This window comes from Bombina bombina, chromosome 1 (genome assembly GCF_027579735.1).
Source record: "Bombina bombina isolate aBomBom1 chromosome 1, aBomBom1.pri, whole genome shotgun sequence".
Taxonomy (NCBI): domain Eukaryota; kingdom Metazoa; phylum Chordata; class Amphibia; order Anura; family Bombinatoridae; genus Bombina; species Bombina bombina.
Genome location: NC_069499.1, coordinates 667,644,896 through 667,672,154, shown reverse-complemented (window position 1 = coordinate 667,672,154; position 27,259 = coordinate 667,644,896). Strand labels below are relative to the sequence as shown.

Sequence of the window (27,259 nt, the reverse complement as noted above, 5' to 3'; positions counted from 1 at the left end):
ACAAAGGAATGGAAATGGAATTGATAACAGAATTCTTTAAGATTGTTCCGTCTGACTCTAAGAAGCTTTCTTAGAATTTTAAATTCAATTTCAAAACTTTTTAGGAATCAAACAGCTCCCGGTGTGTAAGGATTCCATTCCTGGTTTTCCTTGCTACAGCAGCTCACCTACACACACCTGTATTTAAGTCATGTCTCCGCCCCAAACAAGTGCTTAGTTATTGTGTTCAGTACAGCTAAGCTGTTTACTCTATTCTTAAAAGAGAACCTTTTGCTCATATAAATTGATAACCGATTATAACCAAACATTTGGATTACAAATACAACTTCTATCTGGATTATTACTGTTCTGCTTCTTCGTATATAGGCTGGGTTGCTGTATTTCTACAAACTTGCCTAATTGTTCACTCAGTATCCATTCAGTTTCACTGCCTGCTAGCTGCAGTACTTCTGCCATCTAACCTGAGGATATCCACTCTGCAAGTTACTTTCAACCTGGGAAATATCGGAACTTTCACCGCAACTACTAAGTGAGTTAATTTCCATCTTACGCTCATCTTACACAGTTTTGCTTATTTATCTGCATACCTGCAACTATCTTTGAAACCGGAGAGAAGTTACTTGAAATACCGGCTCCGTTACAGCTCTACGCTACTAGTGTGACGTCACCGAAAGGGAATTCCCCTGCTATCAGTCACGCCTCTACCTGCGGTTTCAAGTTACACTGCTCCTCTCCCAAGTTACACTGTAGCCTGTCAGCAGCTGCTCTTCACAAGACGTTACAGACAAACACAGGATTATTCAGTGAGAGTTCGATACCATTTGTTTGCCTATTACAGTGGGACTTAAACGAATAATATCTCTAACGAATAGTTCTTGCTATACTCATTTATTACTTTATCCCTGGATTTGACCAACGAGTCATTTTGATAAAATCTCACTCTGGAAAAACACAGCCTATGCTAATACAATAGTCTGTTGATTAGAGTGATACATATATAAGTAACAGATTCGGCAGTTGCGATCCTGCTTAAGAAAATCATAACAGAATCTTACAGAATAACTAAGCCACATTATGGATCCAGCCGAACTCCCTCAAATTGTGTACAACTTGTCCCAAAGAGTAGACCAACTCAGTCAGGGACTAAGAGAGTTACAACTGGAGAATGAGACTCTTAGAAAAGTTATAAAAGACAGTATCTCTTCAAAACAAACATCTTTAGAGACATCTCCTGAACCTTTCGTGGCTCCACCTGATTTCTTCCATGGAGACAGAAACCAATATCGTCATTTTAAAAATGCTTGCCTCCTCAACTTCAGTCTTAAACCCAAAACCTATCCCAATGATAGGGTAAAAGTTCTTACTATGATTAGTTACCTAAGGGGAGAACCACGAATATGGGCTGATACTCTTTTTGAGAGTAACAATCCGGTTCTGTCATCTTTCTCATCATTTCTTGACATTATGGATGAACTTTATAACGATACCAACCTGCAGTTGACTGCTGAGAGTAAAATGAGTAAATTAAAACAAGGTTCTAGACCCGTGGAACAATACATAACAGAGTTCAAACAATATGCAATCGACTCTCAATGGAATGCCATAGCCCTCAGAAATCAATATCGGCTTGGTCTCTCTGATGCTGTCAAGGACGAATTAGCAAGAACCGAGTTACCAGACTCCCTTGAAGCTCTTATGAGACTAAGTAGCCAAATCGACAGAAGATTGAGAGAGAGAAGATCAGAAAGGCCATACTATGATCAGGGGTATAAAAAGCTCTCCACTCCTGGCATACCTATTCGCAGGCCTAACAGTCCTAGTTCTGGCGGAGCTGAAGCCATGGACATTAACATATTCAGGGGTCCCATTTCTCCAGAGGAACGGATAAGACGGAAGACCAGGGGCCTGTGTATGTACTGTGGTGCTGCTTCCCATAGTGTCAAGGATTGCCCTGTTATACCTCAGAAAAAGAACAGTAAGTGCCACACTGACTTTATCTCTCAGATAGTACGTAACAAACCTCTTCACTGTTCTCTACTTTTGTCATTACAGTGGGCAAGTAAGCAGATGAACATCCCAGCCATCGTGGACACTGGAGCTCAGGGGAACTACATCGACAGCTCTCTAGTATCTGAAAATAAAATACCTCTGATAAAAAAATTGTCTCCAATTTCACTTCGTGTTGTTGATGGCTCAGAGATTGCCTCTGGACCTATTACACACCACACTATCCCACTCTCAGTTACTACCCTGAAAAATCACCATGAACATCTCTCTTTTGATGTGATTACATCCCCTCTATTTCCAATAGTTCTGGGTTTATCTTGGCTGCAACTACACGAACCCCAGATCTCTTGGAAATCTCTTCAAATACAGTTGAATTCAAAGTATTGCCAACAAACATGTGTTAGACAGTCTTTACTTTCTATAAACCCTACAAGTGAGTCTGTTATTCCCAGTGAATATACTCATTTCTCGGAGGTCTTTAGTAAAAAGGAGGCTGAAACACTTCCCCCTCATCGACCTTATGACTGTCCTATAGAATTAAAACCTGGAACATCCCCACCTATTGGGCATTTATATCCACTATGTCAATCCGAGTTAGACTACCTTAAAACTTATTTGGATGAGAACTTGAAGAAAGGTTTTATTAGGCCATCTGTCTCTCCTGCAGGTGCTGGGATGTTTTTTGTCCGTAACAAGGATCAGTCCTTACGTCCTATCATCGATTTCAGACAACTAAACAAGATCACCATTAAAAACCGATATCCACTCCCACTCATTCCAGAGCTCATTGAGAGATTACGACATGCTACTATATACACTAAAATGGATCTAAGGGGAGCATATAATTTAGTAAGCATCAGAGAGGGTGATGAATGGCTCACTGCCTTCAGAACCAGATATGGGCTTTACGAATACTTGGTTATGCCTTTCGGCCTCACCAACGCACCTGCTACTTTCCAGTTTTTTGTAAATGATATCTTCCATGATCTACTCGATATCTGTGTCATAGTTTACCTAGATGACATCTTAATTTATTCCTCTAATACAACTGACCACATAAAACATGTTAGTTGGGTTCTGTCACGACTTCAGGTCCACCGTCTTTACGCCAAATTGGAAAAATGTATTTTTCACACTAGGACTATAGATTTTCTAGGTTATTCCATCAGCCCCGAGGGCATTCAGATGCAAGAAGGCAAAGTTGATGCAGTAAAATCTTGGCCTACTCCTCTCACTAGAAAGGACCTTCAAAAATTTCTAGGATTCAGCAATTATTATAGGAAATTCATCCGCAACTTTTCTAGAATTTCCAAGCCACTTACTAACCTTACCAGTCCTAATTCTACCTTCCGTTGGACAAAAGAAGCTGATGTTGCTTTCAGTTTTCTAAAGCAAGCTTTTTCCTCCGCTCCTATTCTAAAGTACCCTGATCCAGACCTTCAGTACGTTTTAGAAGTCGATTCTTCTGACTATGCACTTGGTGCAGTCCTCTCACAACGCAAAACGACGAAGACCCGCTCCAAAGTATGTTATAGGAGATTTCGTATGGTTATCTACAAAGAACATCAAATTACATCTTCCCAAGAAAAAGTTGGCCAGTCTATTCATCGGACCGTTCAAAATTACATGTATCATAAATAAGAATGCTGTTACTTTGGACCTGCCCGATTCATTAGGAATCCACCCCACATTCCACGTCTCATTACTCAAACCTTATGTTGGCCCGGTCCCTTTTATACCCCTTCTTCCTCCTGATCCTGTAAGCCTGGACAGTAATGTCTATGAAGTGCAAGATCTTCTGGATTCAAGATATTCTAATGGAGTACTTCAGTATCTTGTCAGATGGAAAGGTTTTTCTGCAGATGAGGACTCCTGGGAACCTCACAATCACATAAATGCTACGAGGTTGGTTGCACGTTTCCATAGACCTTTCCCACAGAGACCTAAACATGCAGCCGTGGTCGGCTTCCTTGAAGGGGGGGTACTGTAAGGATTCCATTCCTGGTTTTCCTTGCTACAGCAGCTCACCTACACACACCTGTATTTAAGTCATGTCTCCGCCCCAAACAAGTGCTTAGTTATTGTGTTCAGTACAGCTAAGCTGTTTGCTCTATTCTTAAAAGAGAACCTTTTGCTCATATAAATTGATAACCGATTATAGCCAAACATTTGGATTACAAATACAACTTCTATCTGGATTATTACTGTTCTGCTTCTTCGTATATAGGCTGGGTTGCTATATTTCTACAAACTTGCCTAATTGTTCACTCAGTATCCATTCAGTTTCACTGCCTGCTAGCTGCAGTACTTCTGCCATCTAACCTGAGGATATCCACTCTGCAAGTTACTTTCAACCTGGGAAATATCGGAACTTTCACCGCAACTACTAAGTGAGTTAATTTCCATCTTACGCTCATCTTACACAGTTTTGCTTATTTATCTGCATACCTGCAACTATCTTTGAAACCGGAGAGAAGTTACTTGAAATACCGGCTCCGTTACAGCTCTACGCTACTAGTGTGACGTCACCGAAAGGGAATTCCCCTGCTATCAGTCACGCCTCTACCTGCGGTTTCAAGTTACACTGCTCCTCTCCCAAGTTACACTGTAGCCTGTCAGCAGCTGCTCTTCACAAGACGTTACAGACAAACACAGGATTATTCAGTGAGAGTTCGATACCATTTGTTTGCCTATTACAGTGGGACTTAAACGAATAATATCTCTAACGAATAGTTCTTGCTATACTCATTTATTACTTTATCCCTGGATTTGACCAACGAGTCATTTTGATAAAATCTCACTCTGGAAAAACACAGCCTATGCTAATACAATAGTCTGTTGATTAGAGTGATACATATATAAGTAACAGATTCGGCAGTTGCGATCCTGCTTAAGAAAATCATAACAGAATCTTACACGGTGCTCCCACATAATTATTAACATACATAGAGTAAAAATGTCAGACGGAACAATTATAAAGGCAGTTTGGAAAGCACTGCCTTTATAATTACTAGGGTTGCACCGATACCATTTTTTTAAAACCGAGTACAAGTACCGATACTTGTTTTCAAATACTTGCCGATACCAATTACCGATACTTTTTTTTATGTCATGTGACAGTTTACCAAGCACAATACAGACTAATTATTTAAGATTCCTTCTTTATAATTATGAAGGACTGTAGCTCAAAAGACATTATGAAATAATAAAACAGGTTTTATTTGTCATAAAGTTCACAGAACATGTTTAGAAATAAAAATATTACAATAAAATATATTAACAACAACAATAAATAACAAATATAAAATTGCAACCAACCAAAAGTGCCATACAGTAAAAAATAGAACAGAATACTGTTTAATCATGGTGAACAACACTATGGGCTAGATTACATTTGACTGGTAAGCTTTACCAATGCTCTCATTACACGTCCTACTCCATTAAAGGCTATGGAGTTGGAAATGTGAACAGAGCATTGGTAAAGCTTACCAATCAAATGTAATCTAAATCTAGTCCTATAATTGCAGGATGAGTGTTCATTGGGATTAACTTAATTGTTCATATGAGTACTCTTCCTGCAATTATATAAGCTAAGATGTTCCTCAGAGTACAGTATGTTTTGAACATAACTGTGCAAGATGAGAACTAGCAGTATAAAAGGCAATCTAGCAATTAGAATAATTTTTCAAAAGTTAGTGGCAAGTTCTTTTTAAGGAACAGAACAAAAGCATCTCTGCATGTTCAGCTATAAGTCTGTTTTTGCTATCAGTAAGGAGGTTCAACTTTCCACACTACTGCATGGGGCAGAAAGATATTTTTGGGCCATTTTAGCCAGAGCTGGAAATCTCAGTTTATTAACTGCCCAGTACTTCAGGGGTTTGTCTAAACGATGTAAAGTAATCTCTCCTACAATAATACAATTAAGAGCAATTTGTATTGGCAGAACAGTAGTAAACAATTTTTAGTTTAGTCTCCACTCCAGCTTTAAATGAAATGGGAACATGCAGTTTGAAAAAAACACCACAAGATAGCATATGGGTAGTAAGTGGAGGTATCGGTTTAAGTATCGGTGCATTTGCACGAGTACAAGTACTCATGCAAGTACTTGGTATCGGTACCGATACAGATACTAGTATCGGTATCAGTGCAACCCTAATAATTACATAAGTATTGTATAAAACTGGAAACTACTGCATTTATGTGATGCCAGGGGCGAAACTACAGGGGGTGCAGAGGTCGCAATTGCGACTGGGCCCCCAAGGGTGGGGGCCCAGCTTCAAAAAAACAAAAACAAATTTTTTATTTTTTTTTACAATAAAAAATGTTGACCTGCCACTGCCTGCACTGATATCATGTGAGTGTAACATGATGCTTCACTAGTGTCTCTGAATACAGGGGTTAGTGTTTCTGTTTTACCCATTGGTGTTTATGTGTGTATATGTATGTATGTATGTATGTGACTGTGTGTGTATGTATTTATGTGACTGTGTGTGTATGTTTGTGGAACCAGCAAATTACAGACCTTGTTACTACAGCATGGGGGGGCAGGGTGTAAACAGTGTCAGTCTATACAGTACCACTATATACAGTACGGGGGGGGGGCTGGACCATGTCACAGACTACTGTGGTCACTGTATAAAGTACTGGGGCGGATAGGGTCAGGCCAGCCATCTCACCGGCAGATTACAGATTGTGTCACTGACTCACTATATACAGTACTGGTGTGTTAAACAGTGTCACTATATACAGTAATAGGGGGTCAGACCATCTCACAGACTGTGGGCACAGGGTACCTCCTTTTGCAGACATGTAATCTGTTTCACTTTTTTTTCTGTGTTTTAATTATATAAAAAAAAAGATATGTATCAAATTCACTTTTTTTTTTTGGGGGGGGTGGGGGGGGGGCCTTCTTAGATTCTTGCACCTGGGCCCTGTGGTTTCTAGTTACGCCTCTGTGTGATGCATTAGAAATGACATCAACATTTTTATGATGAAATGCAGCATTTGCTTACAGATCTATTTTTTCTTGTATTTAAAAAAGCATTGTTTTAAAGATAACATTTCTAAATGAGTGGAAGGAAAATGGTTTTAGTCTTTGAATAAATTATTTGCCACCTCTCACAGTCAAAACTTCTCTACATGTAAAAACACATTATTTAAAATTATCATCCGTTCTGTTCTTCAAATGAACACTAAGGGGTCTATTTAAGAAGCAGCGGATGCTGCCTCCGACCCACTCCGCTTCAGTTCCGGCTGAAGTGAAAGTTAAGAAGCAGCGGTCCTAAGACCGCTGCTCCTTAACTCGTCTGCCACCTCTGAGGTTGCGGACAGCAATCCTCCCGATCGAATATGATCGGGCTGATTGACACCCCCTGCTATCGGCCACGAATCTGCAAGGGGTGGTATTGCACTAGCAGTTCGCAAGAACTGCTGGTGCAATAATAAATGCTGACAGCGTATGCTGTCGGCATTTATCGATGTGCAGCGGACATGATCTGCTATATCGGATCATGTCCGTCCGCACATTAATAAATGGACCCCTAAGACATTGGTCACAATCTATTATTTGATCATTATCCGCATGTTAAAGGTTGCAGATGAGCTCTATATGATTTCTACCCAATCCCAATAATCCATTTTCATTGTTTATCAGCAGCACATTTTAAATTACAATCACAATAAAAAATCTCAATACCCCTTGAGTGCTAACGACGGCTCAGAGCCGTCGCTAGCACTCAACCACCTTTTTTGCAATCTGGCGGCTCCTACCGAATCCCACCCGGCAATCAGGCCTGTATAGTGAGGTGACGTCACTGCGCAACTTTATTTAAAATTGACAATACAAAGTATAGGGAAAGGGGGCATGCTGCTTAGAAACCTGTATCTCAGGCATCTAAGCAGCTACAGACCCCCAAGACCCACCGTTGGAAAGGTAATCGCCTAACCTTTCCAATAGTATAAGTCTTAGGGATCTGGGGGATAAAATAAAGTCAAAACATTTTGTTTTTGAAAATAGTAAAAAACTGAAAAAAATTAAATCCAGCTTAGCACTCAAAGGGTTGGGACAGTCAACTCAAAAATGTTTATTGTTTTAAAATATAGATAATCCCTTTATTACCCATTCCCCAGTATTGCACAGAAAACATGGTTGTATTAATACACTTTTTTCTCTGTGATTACCTTGTTTCTAAGCATCTTTTGACGGCCCCGATCACATGACTTTATCTATTGACTTGCATATAAGAAAATTAGTGCTGTGATGTTAGAATCCACAGGCGTCAGCACAGTGTTATCTATATGGCTCACATGAACTAGCTTCCCCTGATGTGAAAAGCAAATACAAAAGCATGTGATCGTGGGGCTGTCTTTAGAGACTTAGAAACAGACAGAAATTTAGAGGTTTAAAGGTTATAAAGTATGTTAATATAGCAGTGTTGGTTGTGCAAAGCTGGGGAATGGGTAGTAAAGGCATTATCTATCTTTGTAAATGATAACAATTTTTGTGATGACTCATTTACAAGGTTAGTTTTCACATATTAAATTCCACAACTAAAAGGAATCGATAAACCCCCAGACAACACTTTTTCACCTTTTGCCAAGTACCCAAAAGCAAAGTCACTAAATAGTTACAAATACTAGCTGCTGAATTAACTAAAGTTTAAATAAGTAATAATAAACACTTTTACACTATTAAAAATTATCCAAATCCATCACTCAACACATGCCCACTATACCCATAATGCTGCTGTTTAAATCCCTTAAAAAGACATACGCACATATCTCTACTGTTTTGGAGCACAACAGATTAATTGCGCACTTGTCACACCTATTAGTATCACTGCACACTAACGGCTAGATTTAGAGTTTGGCGGTAAAAGGGCTGTTAACGCTCTGCGGGTTTTTTTCTGGCCGCACCATAAATTTAACTCTGGTATCGAGAGTTCAAACAAATGCTGCGTTAGGCTCCAAAAAAGGAGCGTAGAGCATATTTAGCGCAAATGCAACTCTCGATACCAGAGTTGCTTACGGACGCGGCCGGCCTCAAAAACGTGCTCGTGCACGATTCTCCCATAGGAAACAATGGGGCTGTTTGAGCTGAAAAAAAACCTAACACCTGCAAAAAAGCAGCGTTCAGCTCCTAACGCAGCCCCATTGTTTCCTATGGGGAAACACTTCCTACGTCTGCACCTAACACTCTAACATGTACCCCGAGTCTAAACACCCCTAGCCTTACACTTATTAACCCCTAATCTGCCGCCCCCGCTATCGCTGACCCCTGCATTACACTTTTAACCCCTAATCTGCCGCTCCGTAAACCGCCGCCACCTACGTTATCCCTATGTACCCCTAATCTGCTGCCCTAACATCGCCGACCCCTATGTTATATTTATTAACCCCTAATCTGCCCCCCACAACGTCGCCGACACCTACCTACACTTATTAACCCCTAATCTGCCGAGCGGACCTGAGCGCTACTATAATAAAGTTATTAACCCCTAATCCGCCTCACTAACCCTATCATAAATAGTATTAACCCCTAATCTGCCCTCCCTAACATCGCCGACACCTACCTTCAATTATTAACCCCTAATCTGCCGACCGGAGCTCACCGCTATTCTAATAAATGTATTAACCCCTAAAGCTAAGTCTAACCCTAACACTAACACCCCCCTAAGTTAAATATAATTTTTATCTAACGAAATAAATTAACTCTTATTAAATAAATGATTCCTATTTAAAGCTAAATACTTACCTGTAAAATAAATCCTAATATAGCTACAATATAAATTACATTTATATTATAGCTATTTTAGGATTAATATTTATTTTACAGGTAACTTTGTATTTATTTTAACCAGGTACAATAGCTATTAAATAGTTAAGAACTATTTAATAGTTACCTAGTTAAAATAATTACAAATTTACCTGTAAAATAAATCCTAACCTAAGATATAATTAAACCTAACACTACCCTATCAATAAAATAATTAAATAAACTACCTACAATTACCTACAATTAACCTAACACTACACTATCAATAAATTAATTAAACACAATTGCTACAAATAAATACAATTAAATAAACTATCTAAAGTACAAAAAATAAAAAAGAACTAAGTTACAGAAAATAAAAAAATATTTACAAACATAAGAAAAATATTACAACAATTTTAAACTAATTACACCTACTCTAAGCCCCCTAATAAAATAACAAAGACCCCCAAAATAAAAAATTCCCTACCCTATTCTAAAATACAAAAATTACAAGCTCTTTTACCTTACCAGCCCTGAACAGGGCCCTTTGCGGGGCATGCCCCAAGAATTTCAGCTCTTTTGCCTGTAAAAAAAAACATACAATACCCCCCCCCCAACATTACAACCCACCACCCACATAGCCCTAATCTAACCCAAACCCCCTTAAATAAACCTAACACTAATCCCCTGAAGATCTTCCTACCTTGTCTTCACCATCCAGGTATCACCGATCCGTCCTGGCTCCAAGATCTTCATCCAACCCAAGCGGGGGTTGGCGATCCATAATCCGGTGCTCCAAAGTCTTCCTCCTATCCGGCAAGAAGAGGACATCCGGACCGGCAAACATCTTCTCCAAGCGGCATCTTCTATGTTCTTCCATCCGATGACGACCGGCTCCATCTTGAAGACCTCCAGCGCGGATCCATCCTCTTCTTCCGACGACTAGACGACGAATGACGGTTCCTTTAAGGGACGTCATCCAAGATGGCGTCCCTCGAATTCCGATTGGCTGATAGGATTCTATCAGCCAATCGGAATTAAGGTAGGAATATTCTGATTGGCTGATGGAATCAGCCAATCAGAATCAAGTTCAATCCGATTGGCTGATCCAATCAGCCAATCAGATTGAGCTCGCATTCTATTGGCTGATCGGAACAGCCAATAGAATGCGAGCTCAATCTGATTGGCTGATTGGATCAGCCAATCGGATTGAACTTGATTCTGATTGGCTGATTCCATCAGCCAATCAGAAAATTCCTACCTTAATTCCGATTGGCTGATAGAATCCTATCATCCAATCGGAATTCGAGGGACGCCATCTTGGATGACGTCCCTTAAAGGAACCGTCATTCGTCGTCTAGTCGTCGGAAGAAGAGGATGGATCCGCGCTGGAGGTCTTCAAGATGGAGCCGGTCGTCATCGGATGGAAGAACATAGAAGATGCCGCTTGGAGAAGATGTTTGCCGGTCCGGATGTCCTCTTCTTGCCGGATAGGAGGAAGACTTTGGAGCACCGGATTATGGATCGCCAACCCCCGCTTGGGTTGGATGAAGATCTTGGAGCCAGGACGGATCGGTGATACCTGGATGGTGAAGACAAGGTAGGAAGATCTTCAGGGGATTAGTGTTAGGTTTATTTAAGGGGGTTTGGGTTAGATTAGGGGTATGTGGGTGGTGGGTTGTAATGTTGGGGGGGGGTATTGTATGTTTTTTTTAACAGGCAAAAGAGCTGAAATTCTTGGGGCATGCCCCGCAAAGGGCCCTGTTCAGGGCTGGTAAGGTAAAAGAGCTTGTAATTTTTGTATTTTAGAATAGGGTAGGGAATTTTTTATTTTGGGGGTCTTTGTTATTTTATTAGGGGGCTTAGAGTAGGTGTAATTAGTTTAAAATTGTTGTAATATTTTTCTTATGTTTGTAAATATTTTTTTATTTTCTGTAACTTAGTTCTTTTTTATTTTTTGTACTTTAGATAGTTTATTTAATTGTATTTATTTGTAGCAATTGTGTTTAATTAATTTATTGATAGTGTAGTGTTAGGTTAATTGTAGGTAATTGTAGGTAGTTTATTTAATTATTTTATTGATAGGGTAGTGTTAGGTTTAATTATATCTTAGGTTAGGATTTATTTTACAGGTAAATTTGTAATTATTTTAACTAGGTAACTATTAAATAGTTCTTAACTATTTAATAGCTATTGTACCTGGTTAAAATAAATACAAAGTTACCTGTAAAATAAATATTAATCCTAAAATAGCTATAATATAAATGTAATTTATATTGTAGCTATATTAGGATTTATTTTACAGGTAAGTATTTAGCTTTAAATAGGAATCATTTATTTAATAAGAGTTAATTTATTTCGTTAGATAAAAATTATATTTAACTTAGGGGGGTGTTAGTGTTAGGGTTAGACTTAGCTTTAGGGGTTAATACATTTATTAGAATAGCGGTGAGCTCCGGTCGGCAGATTAGGGGTTAATAATTGAAGGTAGGTGTCGGCGATGTTAGGGAGGGCAGATTAGGGGTTAATACTATTTATGATAGGGTTAGTGAGGCGGATTAGGGGTTAATAACTTTATTATAGTAGCGCTCAGGTCCGCTCGGCAGATTAGGGGTTAATAAGTGTAGGTAGGTGTCGGCGACGTTGTGGGGGGCAAGTTAGGGGTTAATAAATATAATATAGGGGTCGGCGGGGTTAGGGGCAGCAGATTAGGGGTACATAAGTATAACGTAGGTGGCGGTCGGCAGATTAGGGGTTAAAAATTTTAATCGAGTGGCGGCGATGTGGGGGGAGCTCGGTTTAGGGGTACATAGGTAGTTTATGGGTGTTAGTGTACTTTAGGGTACAGTAGTTAAGAGCTTTATAAACCGGCGTTAGCCAGAAAGCTCTTAACTCCTGCTTTTTTCAGGCGGCTGGAATCTTGTCGTTAGAGCTCTAACGCTCACTGCAGAAACGACTCTAAATACCAGCGTTAGAAAGATCCCATTGAAAAGATAGGCTACGCAAATGGCGTAGGGGGATCTGCGGTATGGAAAAGTCGCGGCTGTAAAGTGAGCGTTAGACCCTTTAATCACTGACTCCAAATACCAGCGGGCGGCCAAAACCAGCGTTAGGAGCCTCTAACGCTGGTTTTGACGGCTACCGCCGAACTCTAAATCTAGGCCTAAGGGATTAAAAGGCCCAACCTGTGATGTCATTGCTAAAGCCACTAAATCACCATTTTCTTTGTCATCAATTATACATATTTGATTTCTGGATTACAATATTGTGAGGTTAACAAAGCAGATAGTGAATTTGTGTTGTTTTCAGGAGGTTTTAACAGTTTTAAGTTTGGGGGGTATTAAAGGGACAGTCTACTTTTTTTTTGTATTTTTTTTTTTTTAAAAGATTGATAATGCCTTTACTACCCATTCCACAGATTTTCACAACCAACATTGTTATATTATAACCTCTAAACCTCTAAATTTCTGCCTGTTCCTAAGCCCCTGACATATAGATAACATTGTCAAATATCACCTCTATGCTGATGACACCCAGATTTACCTCTCCACCCCTGCTCTCTCTCCCTCTGTCCTTTCTCAAGTCAGTGACTGCTTATCTGGTATCTCTTCCTGGATGACCTCTCACCACCTAAAGATTAACATGTCCAAGACTGACCTCCTTCTAATCTCACCCTTAAGCTCTACGCCGACTTCTGACTTCTCTATCCCTGTCAACGGCATCACCATTTCCCCATCGCCCCAAGTCCGCTGCCTCAGAGTTACACTTGACTCAAATCTATCCTTCGTCCCCACATCCAATCGCTTTCTACATCCCTCTGTATTTCCAAAATTTGCCCTTTTCTGAGTGCTAACACCATAAAGCAAATAATCCACTCCCTTGTTATTTTCCGACTTGACTACTGCAATAATCTACTTACTGGCCTTCCTATTTCCCACCTCTCCCCCTTTCAATCAATCCTAAATGCCTCTGCCAGGCTAATCCACCTTTCCCGCCACTCTGTATTTGCTGCACCTCTCTACGAGTCCCTTCATTGGCTCCCCATTCCCAGCAGAATTAAATTCTAAATTCTCACCCTTACATACAAAGCTCTCACCAACGCCGCTCCCCACTACCTATCCTCTCTAATAAACAAGTATACTCCAGCCCACCCACTAAGATCCAACAATGACCTGCTCCTTGCATCCGCAACTATCACCTCTTCCCATGCTAGACTGCAGGACTTCTGTTGTGCAGCACCTACCCTCTGGAACACTCTCCCTCGTGCTGTCAGGCTTTGCCCTAATCTTTCTTCCTTTAAATGTTCCCTGAAGACTTTTCTGTTCATGGGAAGCCTACCACCCAACTCAATAATAAATTAATTTCACTTACCTAACATTTGCCTCATCTAACTCTGTATTAACATCTTTCTCAATCTTGCAGTCCTCACCTCCTGTTTCTATACCTCCTACCCTTCTAGATTGTAAGTTCCCAAGGGAATAGGGCCCTCAATCCCTCCTGTATGTGTTTGTAAATTTTGTCCTGTCTCTTACAAGTTTTATATCGATGTTTTATTTAAATTTATTGTACCCATGGACAGCACTGCGGAATATGTTGGCACTTCATAAATAAAGTATAATAAATAATAATAATAAATTGTGCTCACTCACATGGAGTTATGCATGAACTAGCACTAATTGGCTAAAATGCAAGTTTATAAAAAAGCACTGAGATAAGAAGGCAGTCTGCAGGGGCTTAGATACAAGGTAATTAAAGAGGTAAAAAGTATATTAATGTAACAGTGTTGGTTATCCAAAACTGAGGAATGGGTAATAAAGGGATTATCTATTTTTTTTAAAGGAACATGAAACCTACATTTTTTCTTTCACGATTCAGATAAAGCATACCATTTTAAACAACTTTCCAATTTAATTCTATTATCTAATTTGCTTCATTCTTGTGGTTTCCTTAGTTGAAAAGCATACCTAGGTAGGCTCAGGAGGTGGCAGCTAGCTGCTGATTGGTGGCTGCACATATATGCTTCATGTTATTGGCTAACCTGATGTGTTCAGCTAGCTCCCAGTAGTGCATTGCTGTTCCTTCAATAAAGGATAACAATAGAATGAAGCAAAATTGATAATAGAAGTAAATTGGAAAGTTGTTTAAAATTATGTCTTCTATCTTAATCACTAAAGATACATTTTGGGTTCCATGTCCCTTTAAACTATCCCTTTAATAGCAGAAGCATTTTTTAAATTGGTTTTGATCACTGGAGAAACAAACTGACAATACTAGCTGACTCTCAGAAATCTTCCAAAAACAAACACAAAAATGCATACATACTTCTGGTATTTAATCACACTTTAAAGCCTATTCATAATATCATTACAACATAACCAGTTTATGATTGATTGATTTAATTGCCTATTTTCTCAGTATCAGTCAAGTCTGACATTCTTTAAAGTCCACTTTTGTTCTGTCTGTAAAGATGCAATTTTTTAATGATTAGATAATATGTTTAGATTTCATTACTTGTTTAATTCTTAATACAGAGTAAAAATGATTCTACTCACAATGGTATCCACGTCAATTGTGCACAGGAGAGAGGGGGAACAAAATGTCCTACCCAAACATTATCATTGCAAATACAACTGCAAGTGTAAATCTTATATTGGGGTGATGCATAAAGTTCAATGCATTGTTTCCAATTATGTATGAGGTTTGATTTGCAGGGAGTCATTTAATACAGTGTTTCTCAACAGCGGTCCTCAAGTACCCCCAACATTCCAGGTTTTCATAATAGCTGAACTAGAGCACAGGTGAAATAATCAGCTGATGGGTGAGAGCAGGTTGCTTACCATGGTTACTGATCAGCTGATTATTTCACCTGTGCTCTAGTTCAGCTATAATGAAAACCTGGACTGTTGGGAGTACTTGAGGACTGGGGTTGAGAAACACTGATTTAATAGATGCCTGTTTACTTTATGCATATTTTAAATTAAACTTATACTATGTCTGCAGATGAACCCAGTCATGTTGCTGTTGTTTATTTTTATTTGTCTACTAGGCGATAAGCCTGCCCAGAGGGCAGTCTATTTTAAAAAAAACTACAACCCACAAAGCTAAAATTTCAAATAATAAAAAATGTAAAATTACAGAACAAAATAAACAAAGCTATCCAAAATAAAAAAATAATCCTAAACTAATACCCCTATAAAAATAAAAAATCACCCCAAAATAAAAACACCCCCTAATCTAATACTAAACCACCAATAGCCCTTAAAAGGGCCTTTTGTAGGGCATTGTCCTAAGTTAAACAGCTCTTTTACCTAAACAAATTACCAATTACCCCCTAACAGTAAAAAACCCCAACCCACCAAACACCCCAAAATAAAAAAAACTAACACTAAAAAAACCTAAACTACCCATTGCCCCTAAAGGGGCATTTGTATGGGCATTGCCCTTAAAAAGGCATTCAGCTCTTTTACTGCCCTTAAAAGGGCAATCAGCTCTTTTCCAGCCCATTAAATACCTAATCTTAAAAAAAATTAAAAAATATCCTAATACTAAGCCTTAAATAGGTACTAACCATTCCTGAAGTCCGGCGGAGGTCTTCTTCCAGGTGGCTCCATCATCTTCTATCTTCATCCGGGGTGAAGGCGGCGTGGAGCGGAGGTGTGGAGCTGTGGATCCTCAGCGGCGGTCCTCACCGGCGGCGCAGAGCTGTCATCCCCGACGCGTGAATCCTCAGCGGCGGTCCTCAGCGGCAGCGGGACTCCTTGGCGGCATGGAGGCTCCTCTTCATCTGATGTCCGTCGTACACTAAAGAATGAATGCAAGGTACCGCAATCAATTTGGTGTACCTTGCATTCCAATTGGCTGAAATTTTGAAATCAGCCAATAGGATTAGAGCTACTGAAATCCTATTGGCTGTTCAAATCAGCCAATAAGATTTCAGTAGCTCTCATCCTATTGTCTGATTTCAAAATTTCAGCCAATACAAATGCAAGGTACCCCAATAAATATGTGGTACCTTGCATTCAATCTTCAGTGTGCGACGGACGATCGCATAAAGAGGAGCCTCCACGCCACTGAGGACATCCGCCGTCGAAGACCGCCTCCGTTGAAGACTGCTGCTGAGGATCCAGGCATCGGGAAGACAGCTCCGCACCTCTGCTCCGCTCTACCTTTACTCCAGATGAAGATAGAAGATGATGGAGCCGCCTTGAAGAAGACCTTCTCCGCCGGACTTCAGGAAAAGTGAGTACCTATTTAGGGCTTAGGTTTATGCTTTTTTTATTTTAATTTTTTGGGTGTTTTTTTTTTTAGATTATGTTTTTTTTGGGCTTGAAAAAGAGCTGATTGCCCTTAGGTTTTTTTTTATGTTATTTTTTTTATTTGAGGGGTTTACTGTTAGGGGGGAACTTTTAGAGGTAAAAGAGCTGTTTAACTTAGGGCAATGCCCAACAAAAGGCCCTTTTAAGGGATATTGGTAGTTTAGATTAGGGGGGGGTTGTATTTGGGGGGGCTTTTTTATTTTCATAGGGATTAGGTATAATTTTTTTATTTTTGATAATTTTGTTTGTTTTGTTCTGTAATGTTAGACTTTTTTATTTTTTGTAATTTAATGTTAGTTTTTTTATTTTAATTGTAATTTAGTTGTAATTGGGGTTAATTTAGGGGGTGTAAGGTTAGGGGGCTTAGTAATTAAATTAGTTATTTGCGTTGTGGGGGGTTTGGCAGTTTTGAGGTTAATAGGTTAATTAGGTTGATTGCGATGTGGGTGTTTGGTGGTTTAAGGGTTAATAGGTTAATTAGGTTTATTGCGATTTGGGGGGTTTGGCGGTATTGGTAGTTTAGATTATGGGGTGTTTTAATTTGGGGGGGCTTTTTTATTTTCATAGGGATTAGGTATAATTTTTTTATTTTTGATAATTTTGTTTGTTTTGTTCTGTAATGTTAGACTTTTTTTTATTTATTTTAATTTAATGTTAGTTTTTTTATTTTAATTGCAATTTAGTTGTAATTGGGGTTAATTTAGGGGGTGTAAGGTTAGGGGGCTTAGTAATTAAATTAGTTATTTGCGTTGTGGGGGTTTGGCAGTTTAGAGGTTAATAGTTTAATTAGGTTGATTGCGATGTGGGTGTTTGGCTGTTTACGGGTTAATAGGTTAATTAGGTTTATTGCAATGTGGGGAGTTTGGCGGTTTAGGGGTTAATAGGTTAATTAGGTTTATTGTGATGTGGGGGGGTTTGGCGGTTTAGAGCTTAATAGGTTAATTAGGTTGATTGCGATGTGGGTGTTTGGCGGATTAGGGGTTAATAGGTTAATTAGTTTTATTGCGATGTGGGGTGTTTGGTGGTTTAGTGGTTAATAGGTTAATTAGGTTTATTGCGATGTGGGGGGGTTGGCGGTTTAGAGGTTAATAGGTTAATTAGGTTGATTGCGATATGGGTGTTTGGCGGTTTAGGGGTTAATAAGTTAATTAGGCTTATTGCGATGTGGGTGGTTGACGGTTAAGGGGTTAATATTTTAATTATGTTATATGCGTATTAGGTGGTAATTACTTTATTGTTTTGCGATGTGGGGGTTGACGGTTTAGGTGTTTGTTAATACTTTGTGCGGGAGGTTAGGTTTTTTTTGTTATACTTTGTGTGAACGGTTACGTGTTTTTATTTTTATTTCTTGCGGGTGGTTACGTGTTTTTTTGTTATTTTGTGCAGGCAGTTGCGTGGTATTTTTTTTAAGGCTTCGGTTTGCCTACACTGCATCAATGTGGATTCCCCACCTGGTCCAGGAGGATTCTTTTGGCTGCCTCGTGCAGCCAACATTCCTTTGAGGATGCGTGCACAATTGGTGACGCACGCGTTACAAACGCGATTATAGTATAGATTAATAATTTATTTATGTATTTATTTTTGATAGGCTGTATGTAATACATTATTTTTATTGGTAACTTTGCTCCACAACACCATTTTTGCGTTGAGGGAGAAAGATATTGTGCAAATGCTCCCCTGGGTCTACCAGCAAGAAAGACAATATTGCAGACCCCCGGCTGCACATTGTCAGAGGAAGAGAGAAACTGACAAGGGCCTAATCCTAAACAGTAAATCTTATACCATTAGAGGGTTTCTATGGTCAACAATACACAAGCTTTGTGATAAACTTGTGCTCACAGGCCACAATCTTCATTCATATGGTATTCTTTGTTGAAGGAATAACCACTAAGTATGAAGTTCGAACACATGGCAGGAAATAGTGCTCTTGCTATTTTATAACATTCTTGCAATACTACTGCTATAAGGTGCTGCAAACATATGCATACTCCTGAGCTTACCTCCCTGCATTTCAACAAAGGATACCAAGGGAACAAAGGAAATTTGATAATAGAATAGAACATGCTCTTGCAAGAAAGTTCTGCCTTCCCGACCTACTGACAGTGCTTATTGGTGTAAGCCAATGTGGCTCTAAGTGGGGCTTTTTAATGCTGGAGAGTCCCTGCTGCAGATTTAAATTTGTTTCAGCTGCTAATCTTTGCACCCAGTAACCTTGTAATGGCCCCTATATATGAAGCTTTAAGTCTGAGGATTATTCTGATTTATAGGGTTTGATTATTTGTATGTCTTTTTTTGTTAGTTGATACCTTAAATGTCTAAAAATGTCTTTTGTTGTGGATGTTTTTTTGTTCAGGAACATTTTGTTTGCATTGACTTTGAGCTAGCTACTTTGACAACATAATCTAGTATTAAAAATACACTCTGTTTTACCTTAGTTTACTTAAAGGGGCATTATACACCAAAATTATTATAGGCTATTTAAATAAAGCATTAGGTGTAGATAAAATTTGCAATTGCTATGCGTTACCCATTTTGCAGCTAACTCTCCTAAAAATGGGATAAACCATGCAGGGTGTTTAGCTGAATATGTATACCTAAGTACTATACTCTAGTTTTGTTGTTTTCTCCTCACTCCCTAACTGCCTACAGCTAGGAAGTCACTAACTGTTGTTTTATTTATTTCACTGAGAAGTGTGTGAGAAGTGTAGCTCCATGTGTGTAATCACTGGTGCAGCAGAGAAGATATAGCTGTCTGATTTTAGGCAAATTAGATTCTACACACAGGGAGCTAAGCTCACTCACTTCTCAGTGAAATAAAACAACAGTTTCTCAGCAGACCTCAAATAACTTACTGTAGCTTCAGTGAGTCGGGCATGTAAGTTAATGACTTCCTGACTGTATGCAGTTAGGGAGTGAGGAGAAAACAATAGCTCAGTGATTATAGTATAGTACTTAGGTATACATATTCAGTGAAACACCCTGGATGGTTTTCCCCATTTTTAGAAGAGTTAGCTGCAAAATAGGTAATGCATGTCAATTGCAAATGTTATCTACAACTAATGCTTTATTTAAATAGCCTATACTAATGTTGGTGTATAATGCCCATTTAAATGCAATAATACTGAAACTACATAGTCTGAAATGTATAGTAATATAAAATACAATGCACAAAGTGTAACACTATTCTAATATGATATCATGCAGTGCTATATTGCTCTGCTTCACATACATACATGAGAGAGATCTCACCGTGCTAGAGCGTTCCGCCTTTTTTCTTTTGAAAATTCAGTGAGTTCAGCTTTTGTGAAGTCTGAACTACAATTTCTCTCTAAGCTGGAGAATCTTTGAATATCAGGGCCTCAGTGTTCTGAGAAGCTGAACCTTTAAGAGAAGATAACAATATGTTTGAAGCAAATGTAAATCAAACAGTGTTGGTTTCATTCACTTCTAGTTTTGCAAACTATTAGTGTATTAAGTACATTACATATTTTGACACAAATTTAAAAGATTACATAGATAAAACAGTAAGAACTGCAGATGCACTTTATACACCCCCAAGGAACAACCCTGCTCAGCCCAGTTACCAATGTTGTAAGACTCATTTTTCAATAGAAAAATAAAGTAAGCGCTGGATTTTGTGTTTTTCAGTCAGGTTGTAACTTCATGTTTTAAAACTAAACTGTACGTTAAATATGATTTTTGTTATGTGTATTAAATACATTCGCCTAGATTACGAGTCTTGCGTTAGCCTTAAAAAGCAGCGTTGAGAGGTCCCAACACTGCTTTTTAACGCCCGCTGGTATTACGAGTCTGGCAGGTACAGGTGTACCGCTCACTTTTCTTCCGCGACTTGAGCATACCGCAAATCCCCTTACGTCAATTGCGTATCCTATCTTTTCAATGGGATTTTCCTAACGCCGGTATTACGAGTCTTGGAGAAAGTGAGCGGTACACTCTCTTCTGTCAAGATGCCTACCGCATTTAAAAGTCAGTAGTTAAGAGTTTTATGGGCTAACGCCGTAACATAAAACTCTTAATTAAAGTGCTAAAAAGTACACTAACACCCATAAACTACCTATTAACCCCTAAACCGAGCCCCCCCCCCTCACATCGCAAACACTTAAATAAAGTTTTTAACCCCTAATCTGCCGACCGGACATCACCGCCACTTAAATAAATATATTAACCCTTAAACCGCTGCACTCCCGCCTCGCAAACACTAGTTTAATTTTATTAACCCCTAATCTGCCATCCCTAACATCGCCAACACCTACCTACATTTATTAACCCCTAATCTGCCGCCCCCCAACTAACCCTAACACCCCCTAACTTAAATATAATTTAAATAAATATAAATAAAATTACTACAATTAATTAAATTATTCCTATTTAAAACTAAATACTTACCTATAAAATAAACCCTAAGATAGCTACAATATAACTAATAGTTACATAGTAGCTATCTCAGGGTTTATTTTTATTTTACAGGCAACTTTGTATTTATTTTAACTAGGTAGAATAGTTATTAAATAGTTATTAACTATTTAATAACTACCTAGCTAAAATAAGTACAAATTTACCTGTAAAATAAACCCTAACCTAAGTTACAATTACACCTAACACTACACTATAATTAAATTAATTCCCTAAACTAACTACAATTAATTACAATTAAATTAAATAAACTAAAGTACGAAAAACAACAAACATTAAATTACAGAAAATAAAAAAATAATTACAATTTTTTTAAACTAATTACACCTACTCTAATCCCCCTAATAAAATAAAAAATACCCCCAAAATACTAAATTACAAATAGCCCTTAAAAGGGCCTTTTGCGGGGCATTGCCCCAAAGTAATCAGCTCTTTAACCTGTAAAAAAAAATACAATCCCCCCACCAACATTAAAACCCACCACCCACACACCCAACCCTACTTTAAAACCCACCCAATCCCCCCTTAATAAAACCTAACACTAACCCCTTGAAGATCACCCTACCTTGAGACGTCTTCACCCAGCCGGGCACAAGTGGTCCTCCAGAGGGGCCAAAGTCTTCATCAGATCCGGGCAGAAGAGGACATCCAGACGGCCAGAAGTCTTCATCCAGACGGCATCTTCTATCTTCATCCATCCGGAGCGGAGCAGGTCCATCTTCAATCCAGCCGACGCGGAGCATCCTCTTCAAACGAAGTCCAACTGAAGAATGAAGGTTCCTTTAAATGACGTCATCCAAGATGGGGTCCCTTCAATTCCGATTGGCTGATAGAATTCTATCAGCCAATCAGAATTAAGGTAGGAAAAATCCTATTGGCTGATGCAATCAGCCAATAGAATTGAGCTTGCATTCTATTGGCTGATTGGAGCAGCCAATAGAATGCAAGCTCAATCCTATTGGCTGATTGGATCAGCCAATAGGATTGAACTTCAATTCTATTGGCTGATTAGCTAGCTTAGGGTTTATTTTATAGGTAAGTATTTAGTTTTAAATAGGAATAATTTATTTAATTGTAGTAATTTTATTAAGATTATTTTAAATTATATTTAAATTAGGGGGGGTGTTAGGGTTAGGATTAGACTTAGGTTTAGGGGTTAATATATTTATTATAGTGGTGGTGATGTTGGGGGCGGCAAATTAGGGGTTAATAATTGTAGTTAGGTTGCGGCGACGTTGGGGGCGGCAGATTAGGGGTTAATAAATATAATGTAGGTGTCAGCGATGTTGGGGGCAGCAGATTATGGGTTCATTAGTATAATGTAGGTGGCGGCGGTGTCCGGAGCGGAAGATTAGGGGTTAATAATATAATGTAGGTGTCGGCGATGTCGGGGGTGGTAGATTAAGGGTTAATAAGTGTAAGATTAGGGGTGTTTAGACTCAGGGTTCATGTTAGGGTGTTAGGTGTAGACATAAAATGTATTTTCCCATAGGAAACAATGGGGCTGCGTTAGGAGCTGAACGCTGCTTTTTTGCAGGTGTTAGGTTTTTTTTCAGCCAGCTCAGCCCCATTGTTTCCTATGGGGAAATCATGCACGAGTACGCTTAGCCAGCTCACTGCTACCGTAAGCAGCGCTTGTATTACAGTGAGATGTGGAGCTAAATTTTGTTCTCCGCTCACTTTTTAGAGGCTAACGCCGGGTTTAGAAAAACCTGTAGTACCAGCGTTGTCTTAAAGGGACACTGTACCCAAAATTTTTCTTTCGTGATTCAGATTGAGCATGAAATTTTAAGCAACTTTCTAATTTACTCCTATTATCAAATTTTCTTCATTCTCTTGGTATCTTTATTTGAAATGCAAGAATGTAAGTTTAGATGCCGGCCCATTTTTGGTGAACAACCTGGGTTGTCCTTGCTGATTGGTGGATAAATTCATCCACCAATAAAAAAGTGCTGTCCAGAGTACTGAAACCAAAAAAAAGCTTAGATGCCTTCTTTTTCAAATAATGATAGCAAGAGAACAAAGAAATAGTGGTAATAGGAGTAAATTAGAAAGTTGCTTAAAATTGCATGCTCTTTCTGAATTACAAAAGAAAAAATGTGGGTACAGCGTCCCTTTAAGTGAACGGTGAGAAAAAAAGGCTTGTTAGCACCGCACAGCTTACCGTCAAAAACTCGTAATCTAGCCGATTATTTTTCTGTGTATTTTAAAAAATAATTTTGCTGTGTAGCTTAAATTCACATTTTGCTAGGTAATTTTAAAAAACAAATTGTACCTTGTACTTTAGTATGCTTATTTTATTGAGCACTATACTGTCTGTCTTTTTTCAGAAATATCAGTTACGCCCCTTAGCGTGATACACAGTTTTTAAAGGACCGGTAAATACAGGAGATTTACATAATTAACAAATTCATAATAACATGACAATGCAATAACACTCTGAATATCAAATAAGCAGTATTTTTTTGTCTGTGACAGACATCAGCCAATTACAGACAAGTATACATATACCCTGTGAGCTTGTGCACATGCTCAGTAGGTGCATATAAAAAGACTGTGCAAAATGTTATAATGAAAATAAATTGGAAAGTGTCTTAAAACTGCGTGCTCTATCTGATTCATGAAACTTTATTTTGTCTTTAGTGTCCCTTTAAGGTAAAATTTGACTTTAGAGAATCCCAAGTAGAACCTCTTAGCACTGATGGATCTTTTAGAAAATCTCACCTGCACAGAGAGCTTTAAAGGATCAAGTCCCTAAAAGGACAAAACATAGTTTCCCTTTCTAGAATCTTGTGACAGATCTTTTGGTCCTGATGGATCTTTTTAGATAGTCTAGCCTGAGTGGAGAGCTTTAGAGGGCCTATGAGAGATAGAGGGTACAACAATGATGTTGTTAGGTGTATACAAAACATTTTTAAATCAGTTTTACGTTAAAATAAAAAAAAGATTGTAAAGATTGAGCAGAGTGCCTCTGGCCTTCTCACGTAATGGCCTAGATTCATAGACACTAGTGAGGTTGTCGATGCTTCTGTGTAAAAACATTTTTATACCTTCTGAAATGTGGATCGTATGTTTAAAGCAACGCTGTAACACTTGTTTCCCTTTAATATGTTTCCAATAATTTGTTATTCCAGCTGCAGAGTATTGCATTTACTGGAACTTGCTCCTTTAAAATTATTTTTGTATTTTAAATAACTGATTTTGCTCAGTAAACCACTTCCTAATGTTCTCAAGAACACATCCATTCAGATAATCTTTAGAAAGAGCTCACCTCTTATCTAATCCCCCTCTTTCTATATACAAAGGGTAATACTTAGGTACTGGATTTTTCATTATAGGCTGTAGTTCCAGTGACAGTGAGCAAAATTAACCATTTCAATTGCAAACATAAACTAAAGGAGCATTTTTCAATACATTTAACACTGAAGTTGGCATAACATATCATTGGGAACAATGCAATATCATACAATTATTATGACAGTGTTCTTTAATCATGCATAATTGAACTAAGAACCATCCTTATGTTAACATGAAGTAATATAACTTCTGAGCTGCAAAACATTGTATATTACAGAGGTGAAATTAGACATAACATATACAAAGATACAAAAAGAATTGGAAGTCATGCCTTCCAGCTTCTATGATTTGTTTTGCATTACCAAAATCAATAGGTTGGAGTTTCTTTTTGTTGAGTTTCTAATTAAAGGGATAGGAAAGTCAAAATTAAACTTGCATGATTCAGATAGAGCATGTCATTTTAAGACACTTTTAAATTCACTTCTATTTTCAAATGTGCTTCGTTCTCTTAGTATCCTTTGTTAAAAAATGAATACGCACATATCCTACACTAGTGGGAGCTGCTGCTAATTGGTGCCTGCACACATTTGTCTCTTATGATTGGCTGAATAGATATTTTCAGCTTCCTGTCAGTAGTGCAATGCTGTCCCTTCAGCAATGGATAACAAGAGAATGAAGAACATTTGATAATAGAATTAAATTGGAAAGTTGTTTAAAATTGTATGTTCTATCTGAATCATACAAGAAAAGTTTGTGGTTTACTATCCCTTTAACACTTGTTTATCTATATTTATTTACAACTTTTTGCATCTGGCACAATTATTGTTGATTTATTTGTATATTTTACAATTATTCATATTGCAGATGATGAAACATCTTATTTTCTCATTTTCAGGTCCATCACACGTGCCTATTACAGAAATTCAGTTGGAGGGCTTCTACTTTTTGATATCACCAACCGTCGCTCCTTTCAAAATGTTCACGAGTGGCTAGAAGAAGCAAAGGCGCACGTGCAGCCATATCAGATAGTCTTTGTGCTAGTGGGTCATAAATGCGACCTTGACACCCAACGCCAGGTGACAAGACATGAGGCTGAAAAACTGGCTGCTGCCTATGGCATGAGATATATTGAAACCTCAGCTCGGGACGCCATCAATGTAGAGAAAGCCTTCACAGATCTGACTCGTGATATATATGAGCTGGTTAGAAAGGGAGAGATAAATATCCAAGAAGGATGGGAAGGGGTAAAAAGTGGGTTTGTCCCAAATGTAGTGCACTCTTCAGAGGAAGTCATTAAATCGGAGAGGCGGTGCCTATGCTAATCATTTACACATTAATTCTCAGACCACTATTATGAACTTTTTTAACATAACACTGTTGTAACAAATGTATGTGGTGAAAGATAGCATATAAGTGCTGGGCTCATCACAGATAGAAGAAAGAGCGGACAAAGAATGAGTCATTTTCAAAAACTCACTGAGAAAACACATTTTAAAAATGCTGGAAGTCTTTACATTTCCAGCAAGGCCAAGTGTGCATGTTTATGTTTTAGGAGTTGGGAGTCATAAGTCAACAAAAACAAAGGGTTTAAACCCATTCCCAATTAATTTGATCTGTGTAGTTTAATGTCAGTAGTTAAATACAGTGAGGTAATACCACAGTATAATGGTAATTATATATAGTTCTATACAAAAGCAGACCCTTTGTTTAATGTGGAAAAACCAGGCCTCTATTTCTTAAGTGTGTAATTGCTATGGCAAAAAAACAAAATTGATGGCCTTATTTTCAAACACACTCATAATGTTTGACCCGTTTTCTTGGTTAGAAACTAATCACAGACACAAAAAAAATCTGAGGATATAGTGCTATTGACTAAAACAATAATATACCAAAAGGGCAGTTGGAAACACTGCATGATAGGCCAGTGGCAGCGGTGGGACTATTTTGAAAATGTCAAAATTATATAGCCATTTTGTTCTAAGTTTTTCCTTTTTTATATCAGTAGAAACGGGGTATAAGACCAAATAAGGTATAATGTCATATTGCACTATTCTGTGGTGGGGGAACAACTAAAATAAGCAATAGACTAAAACAACCTTGCTTCTGTGGCAATACAAAACAAAATCAAATGATACATTTCTTGAACACAGAAAAAAAAGAGGAATCAATTGATGTTTCATTCTAGTAGTTAATGAATGGCCCTTTCAACTTTCTTTCTTTACTTAAAATTCCATGTTGCCTTTGTATCAAATAATGTTAAATCAATATTTAATTGTGAACGACTGTAAACTTGTACTAACAAATAGAAACCAAGCAGATATACAAAGAACAGACTTGCCTTTATTATGGAGCTGCTACCATATTTATATAGATCTTGAAGAAAAATACAATTGATGTTAGAAAAAAGTATTTTCTCCCCATTTACAATTTTAAGTTAAAATTCATGTAT

The 27,259-nt window shown here is 38.3% G+C and overlaps 1 protein-coding gene across 1 annotated transcript in view; it reads left to right on the top strand.

Moving 5' to 3' along the window:
* Positions 1-26,883, top strand: part of RAB39B (RAB39B, member RAS oncogene family) — a 39,651-nt gene extending 12,768 nt beyond the window's left edge. Inside the window, exon 2 of the mRNA XM_053691519.1 lies at positions 25,706-26,883. Within this exon, the coding sequence (XP_053547494.1) occupies positions 25,706-26,132 (427 nt within the window). The 3' untranslated portion in view covers positions 26,133-26,883. The remainder of the gene's footprint in view (positions 1-25,705) is intronic.
* Positions 26,884-27,259: the final 376 nt, after the last annotated feature.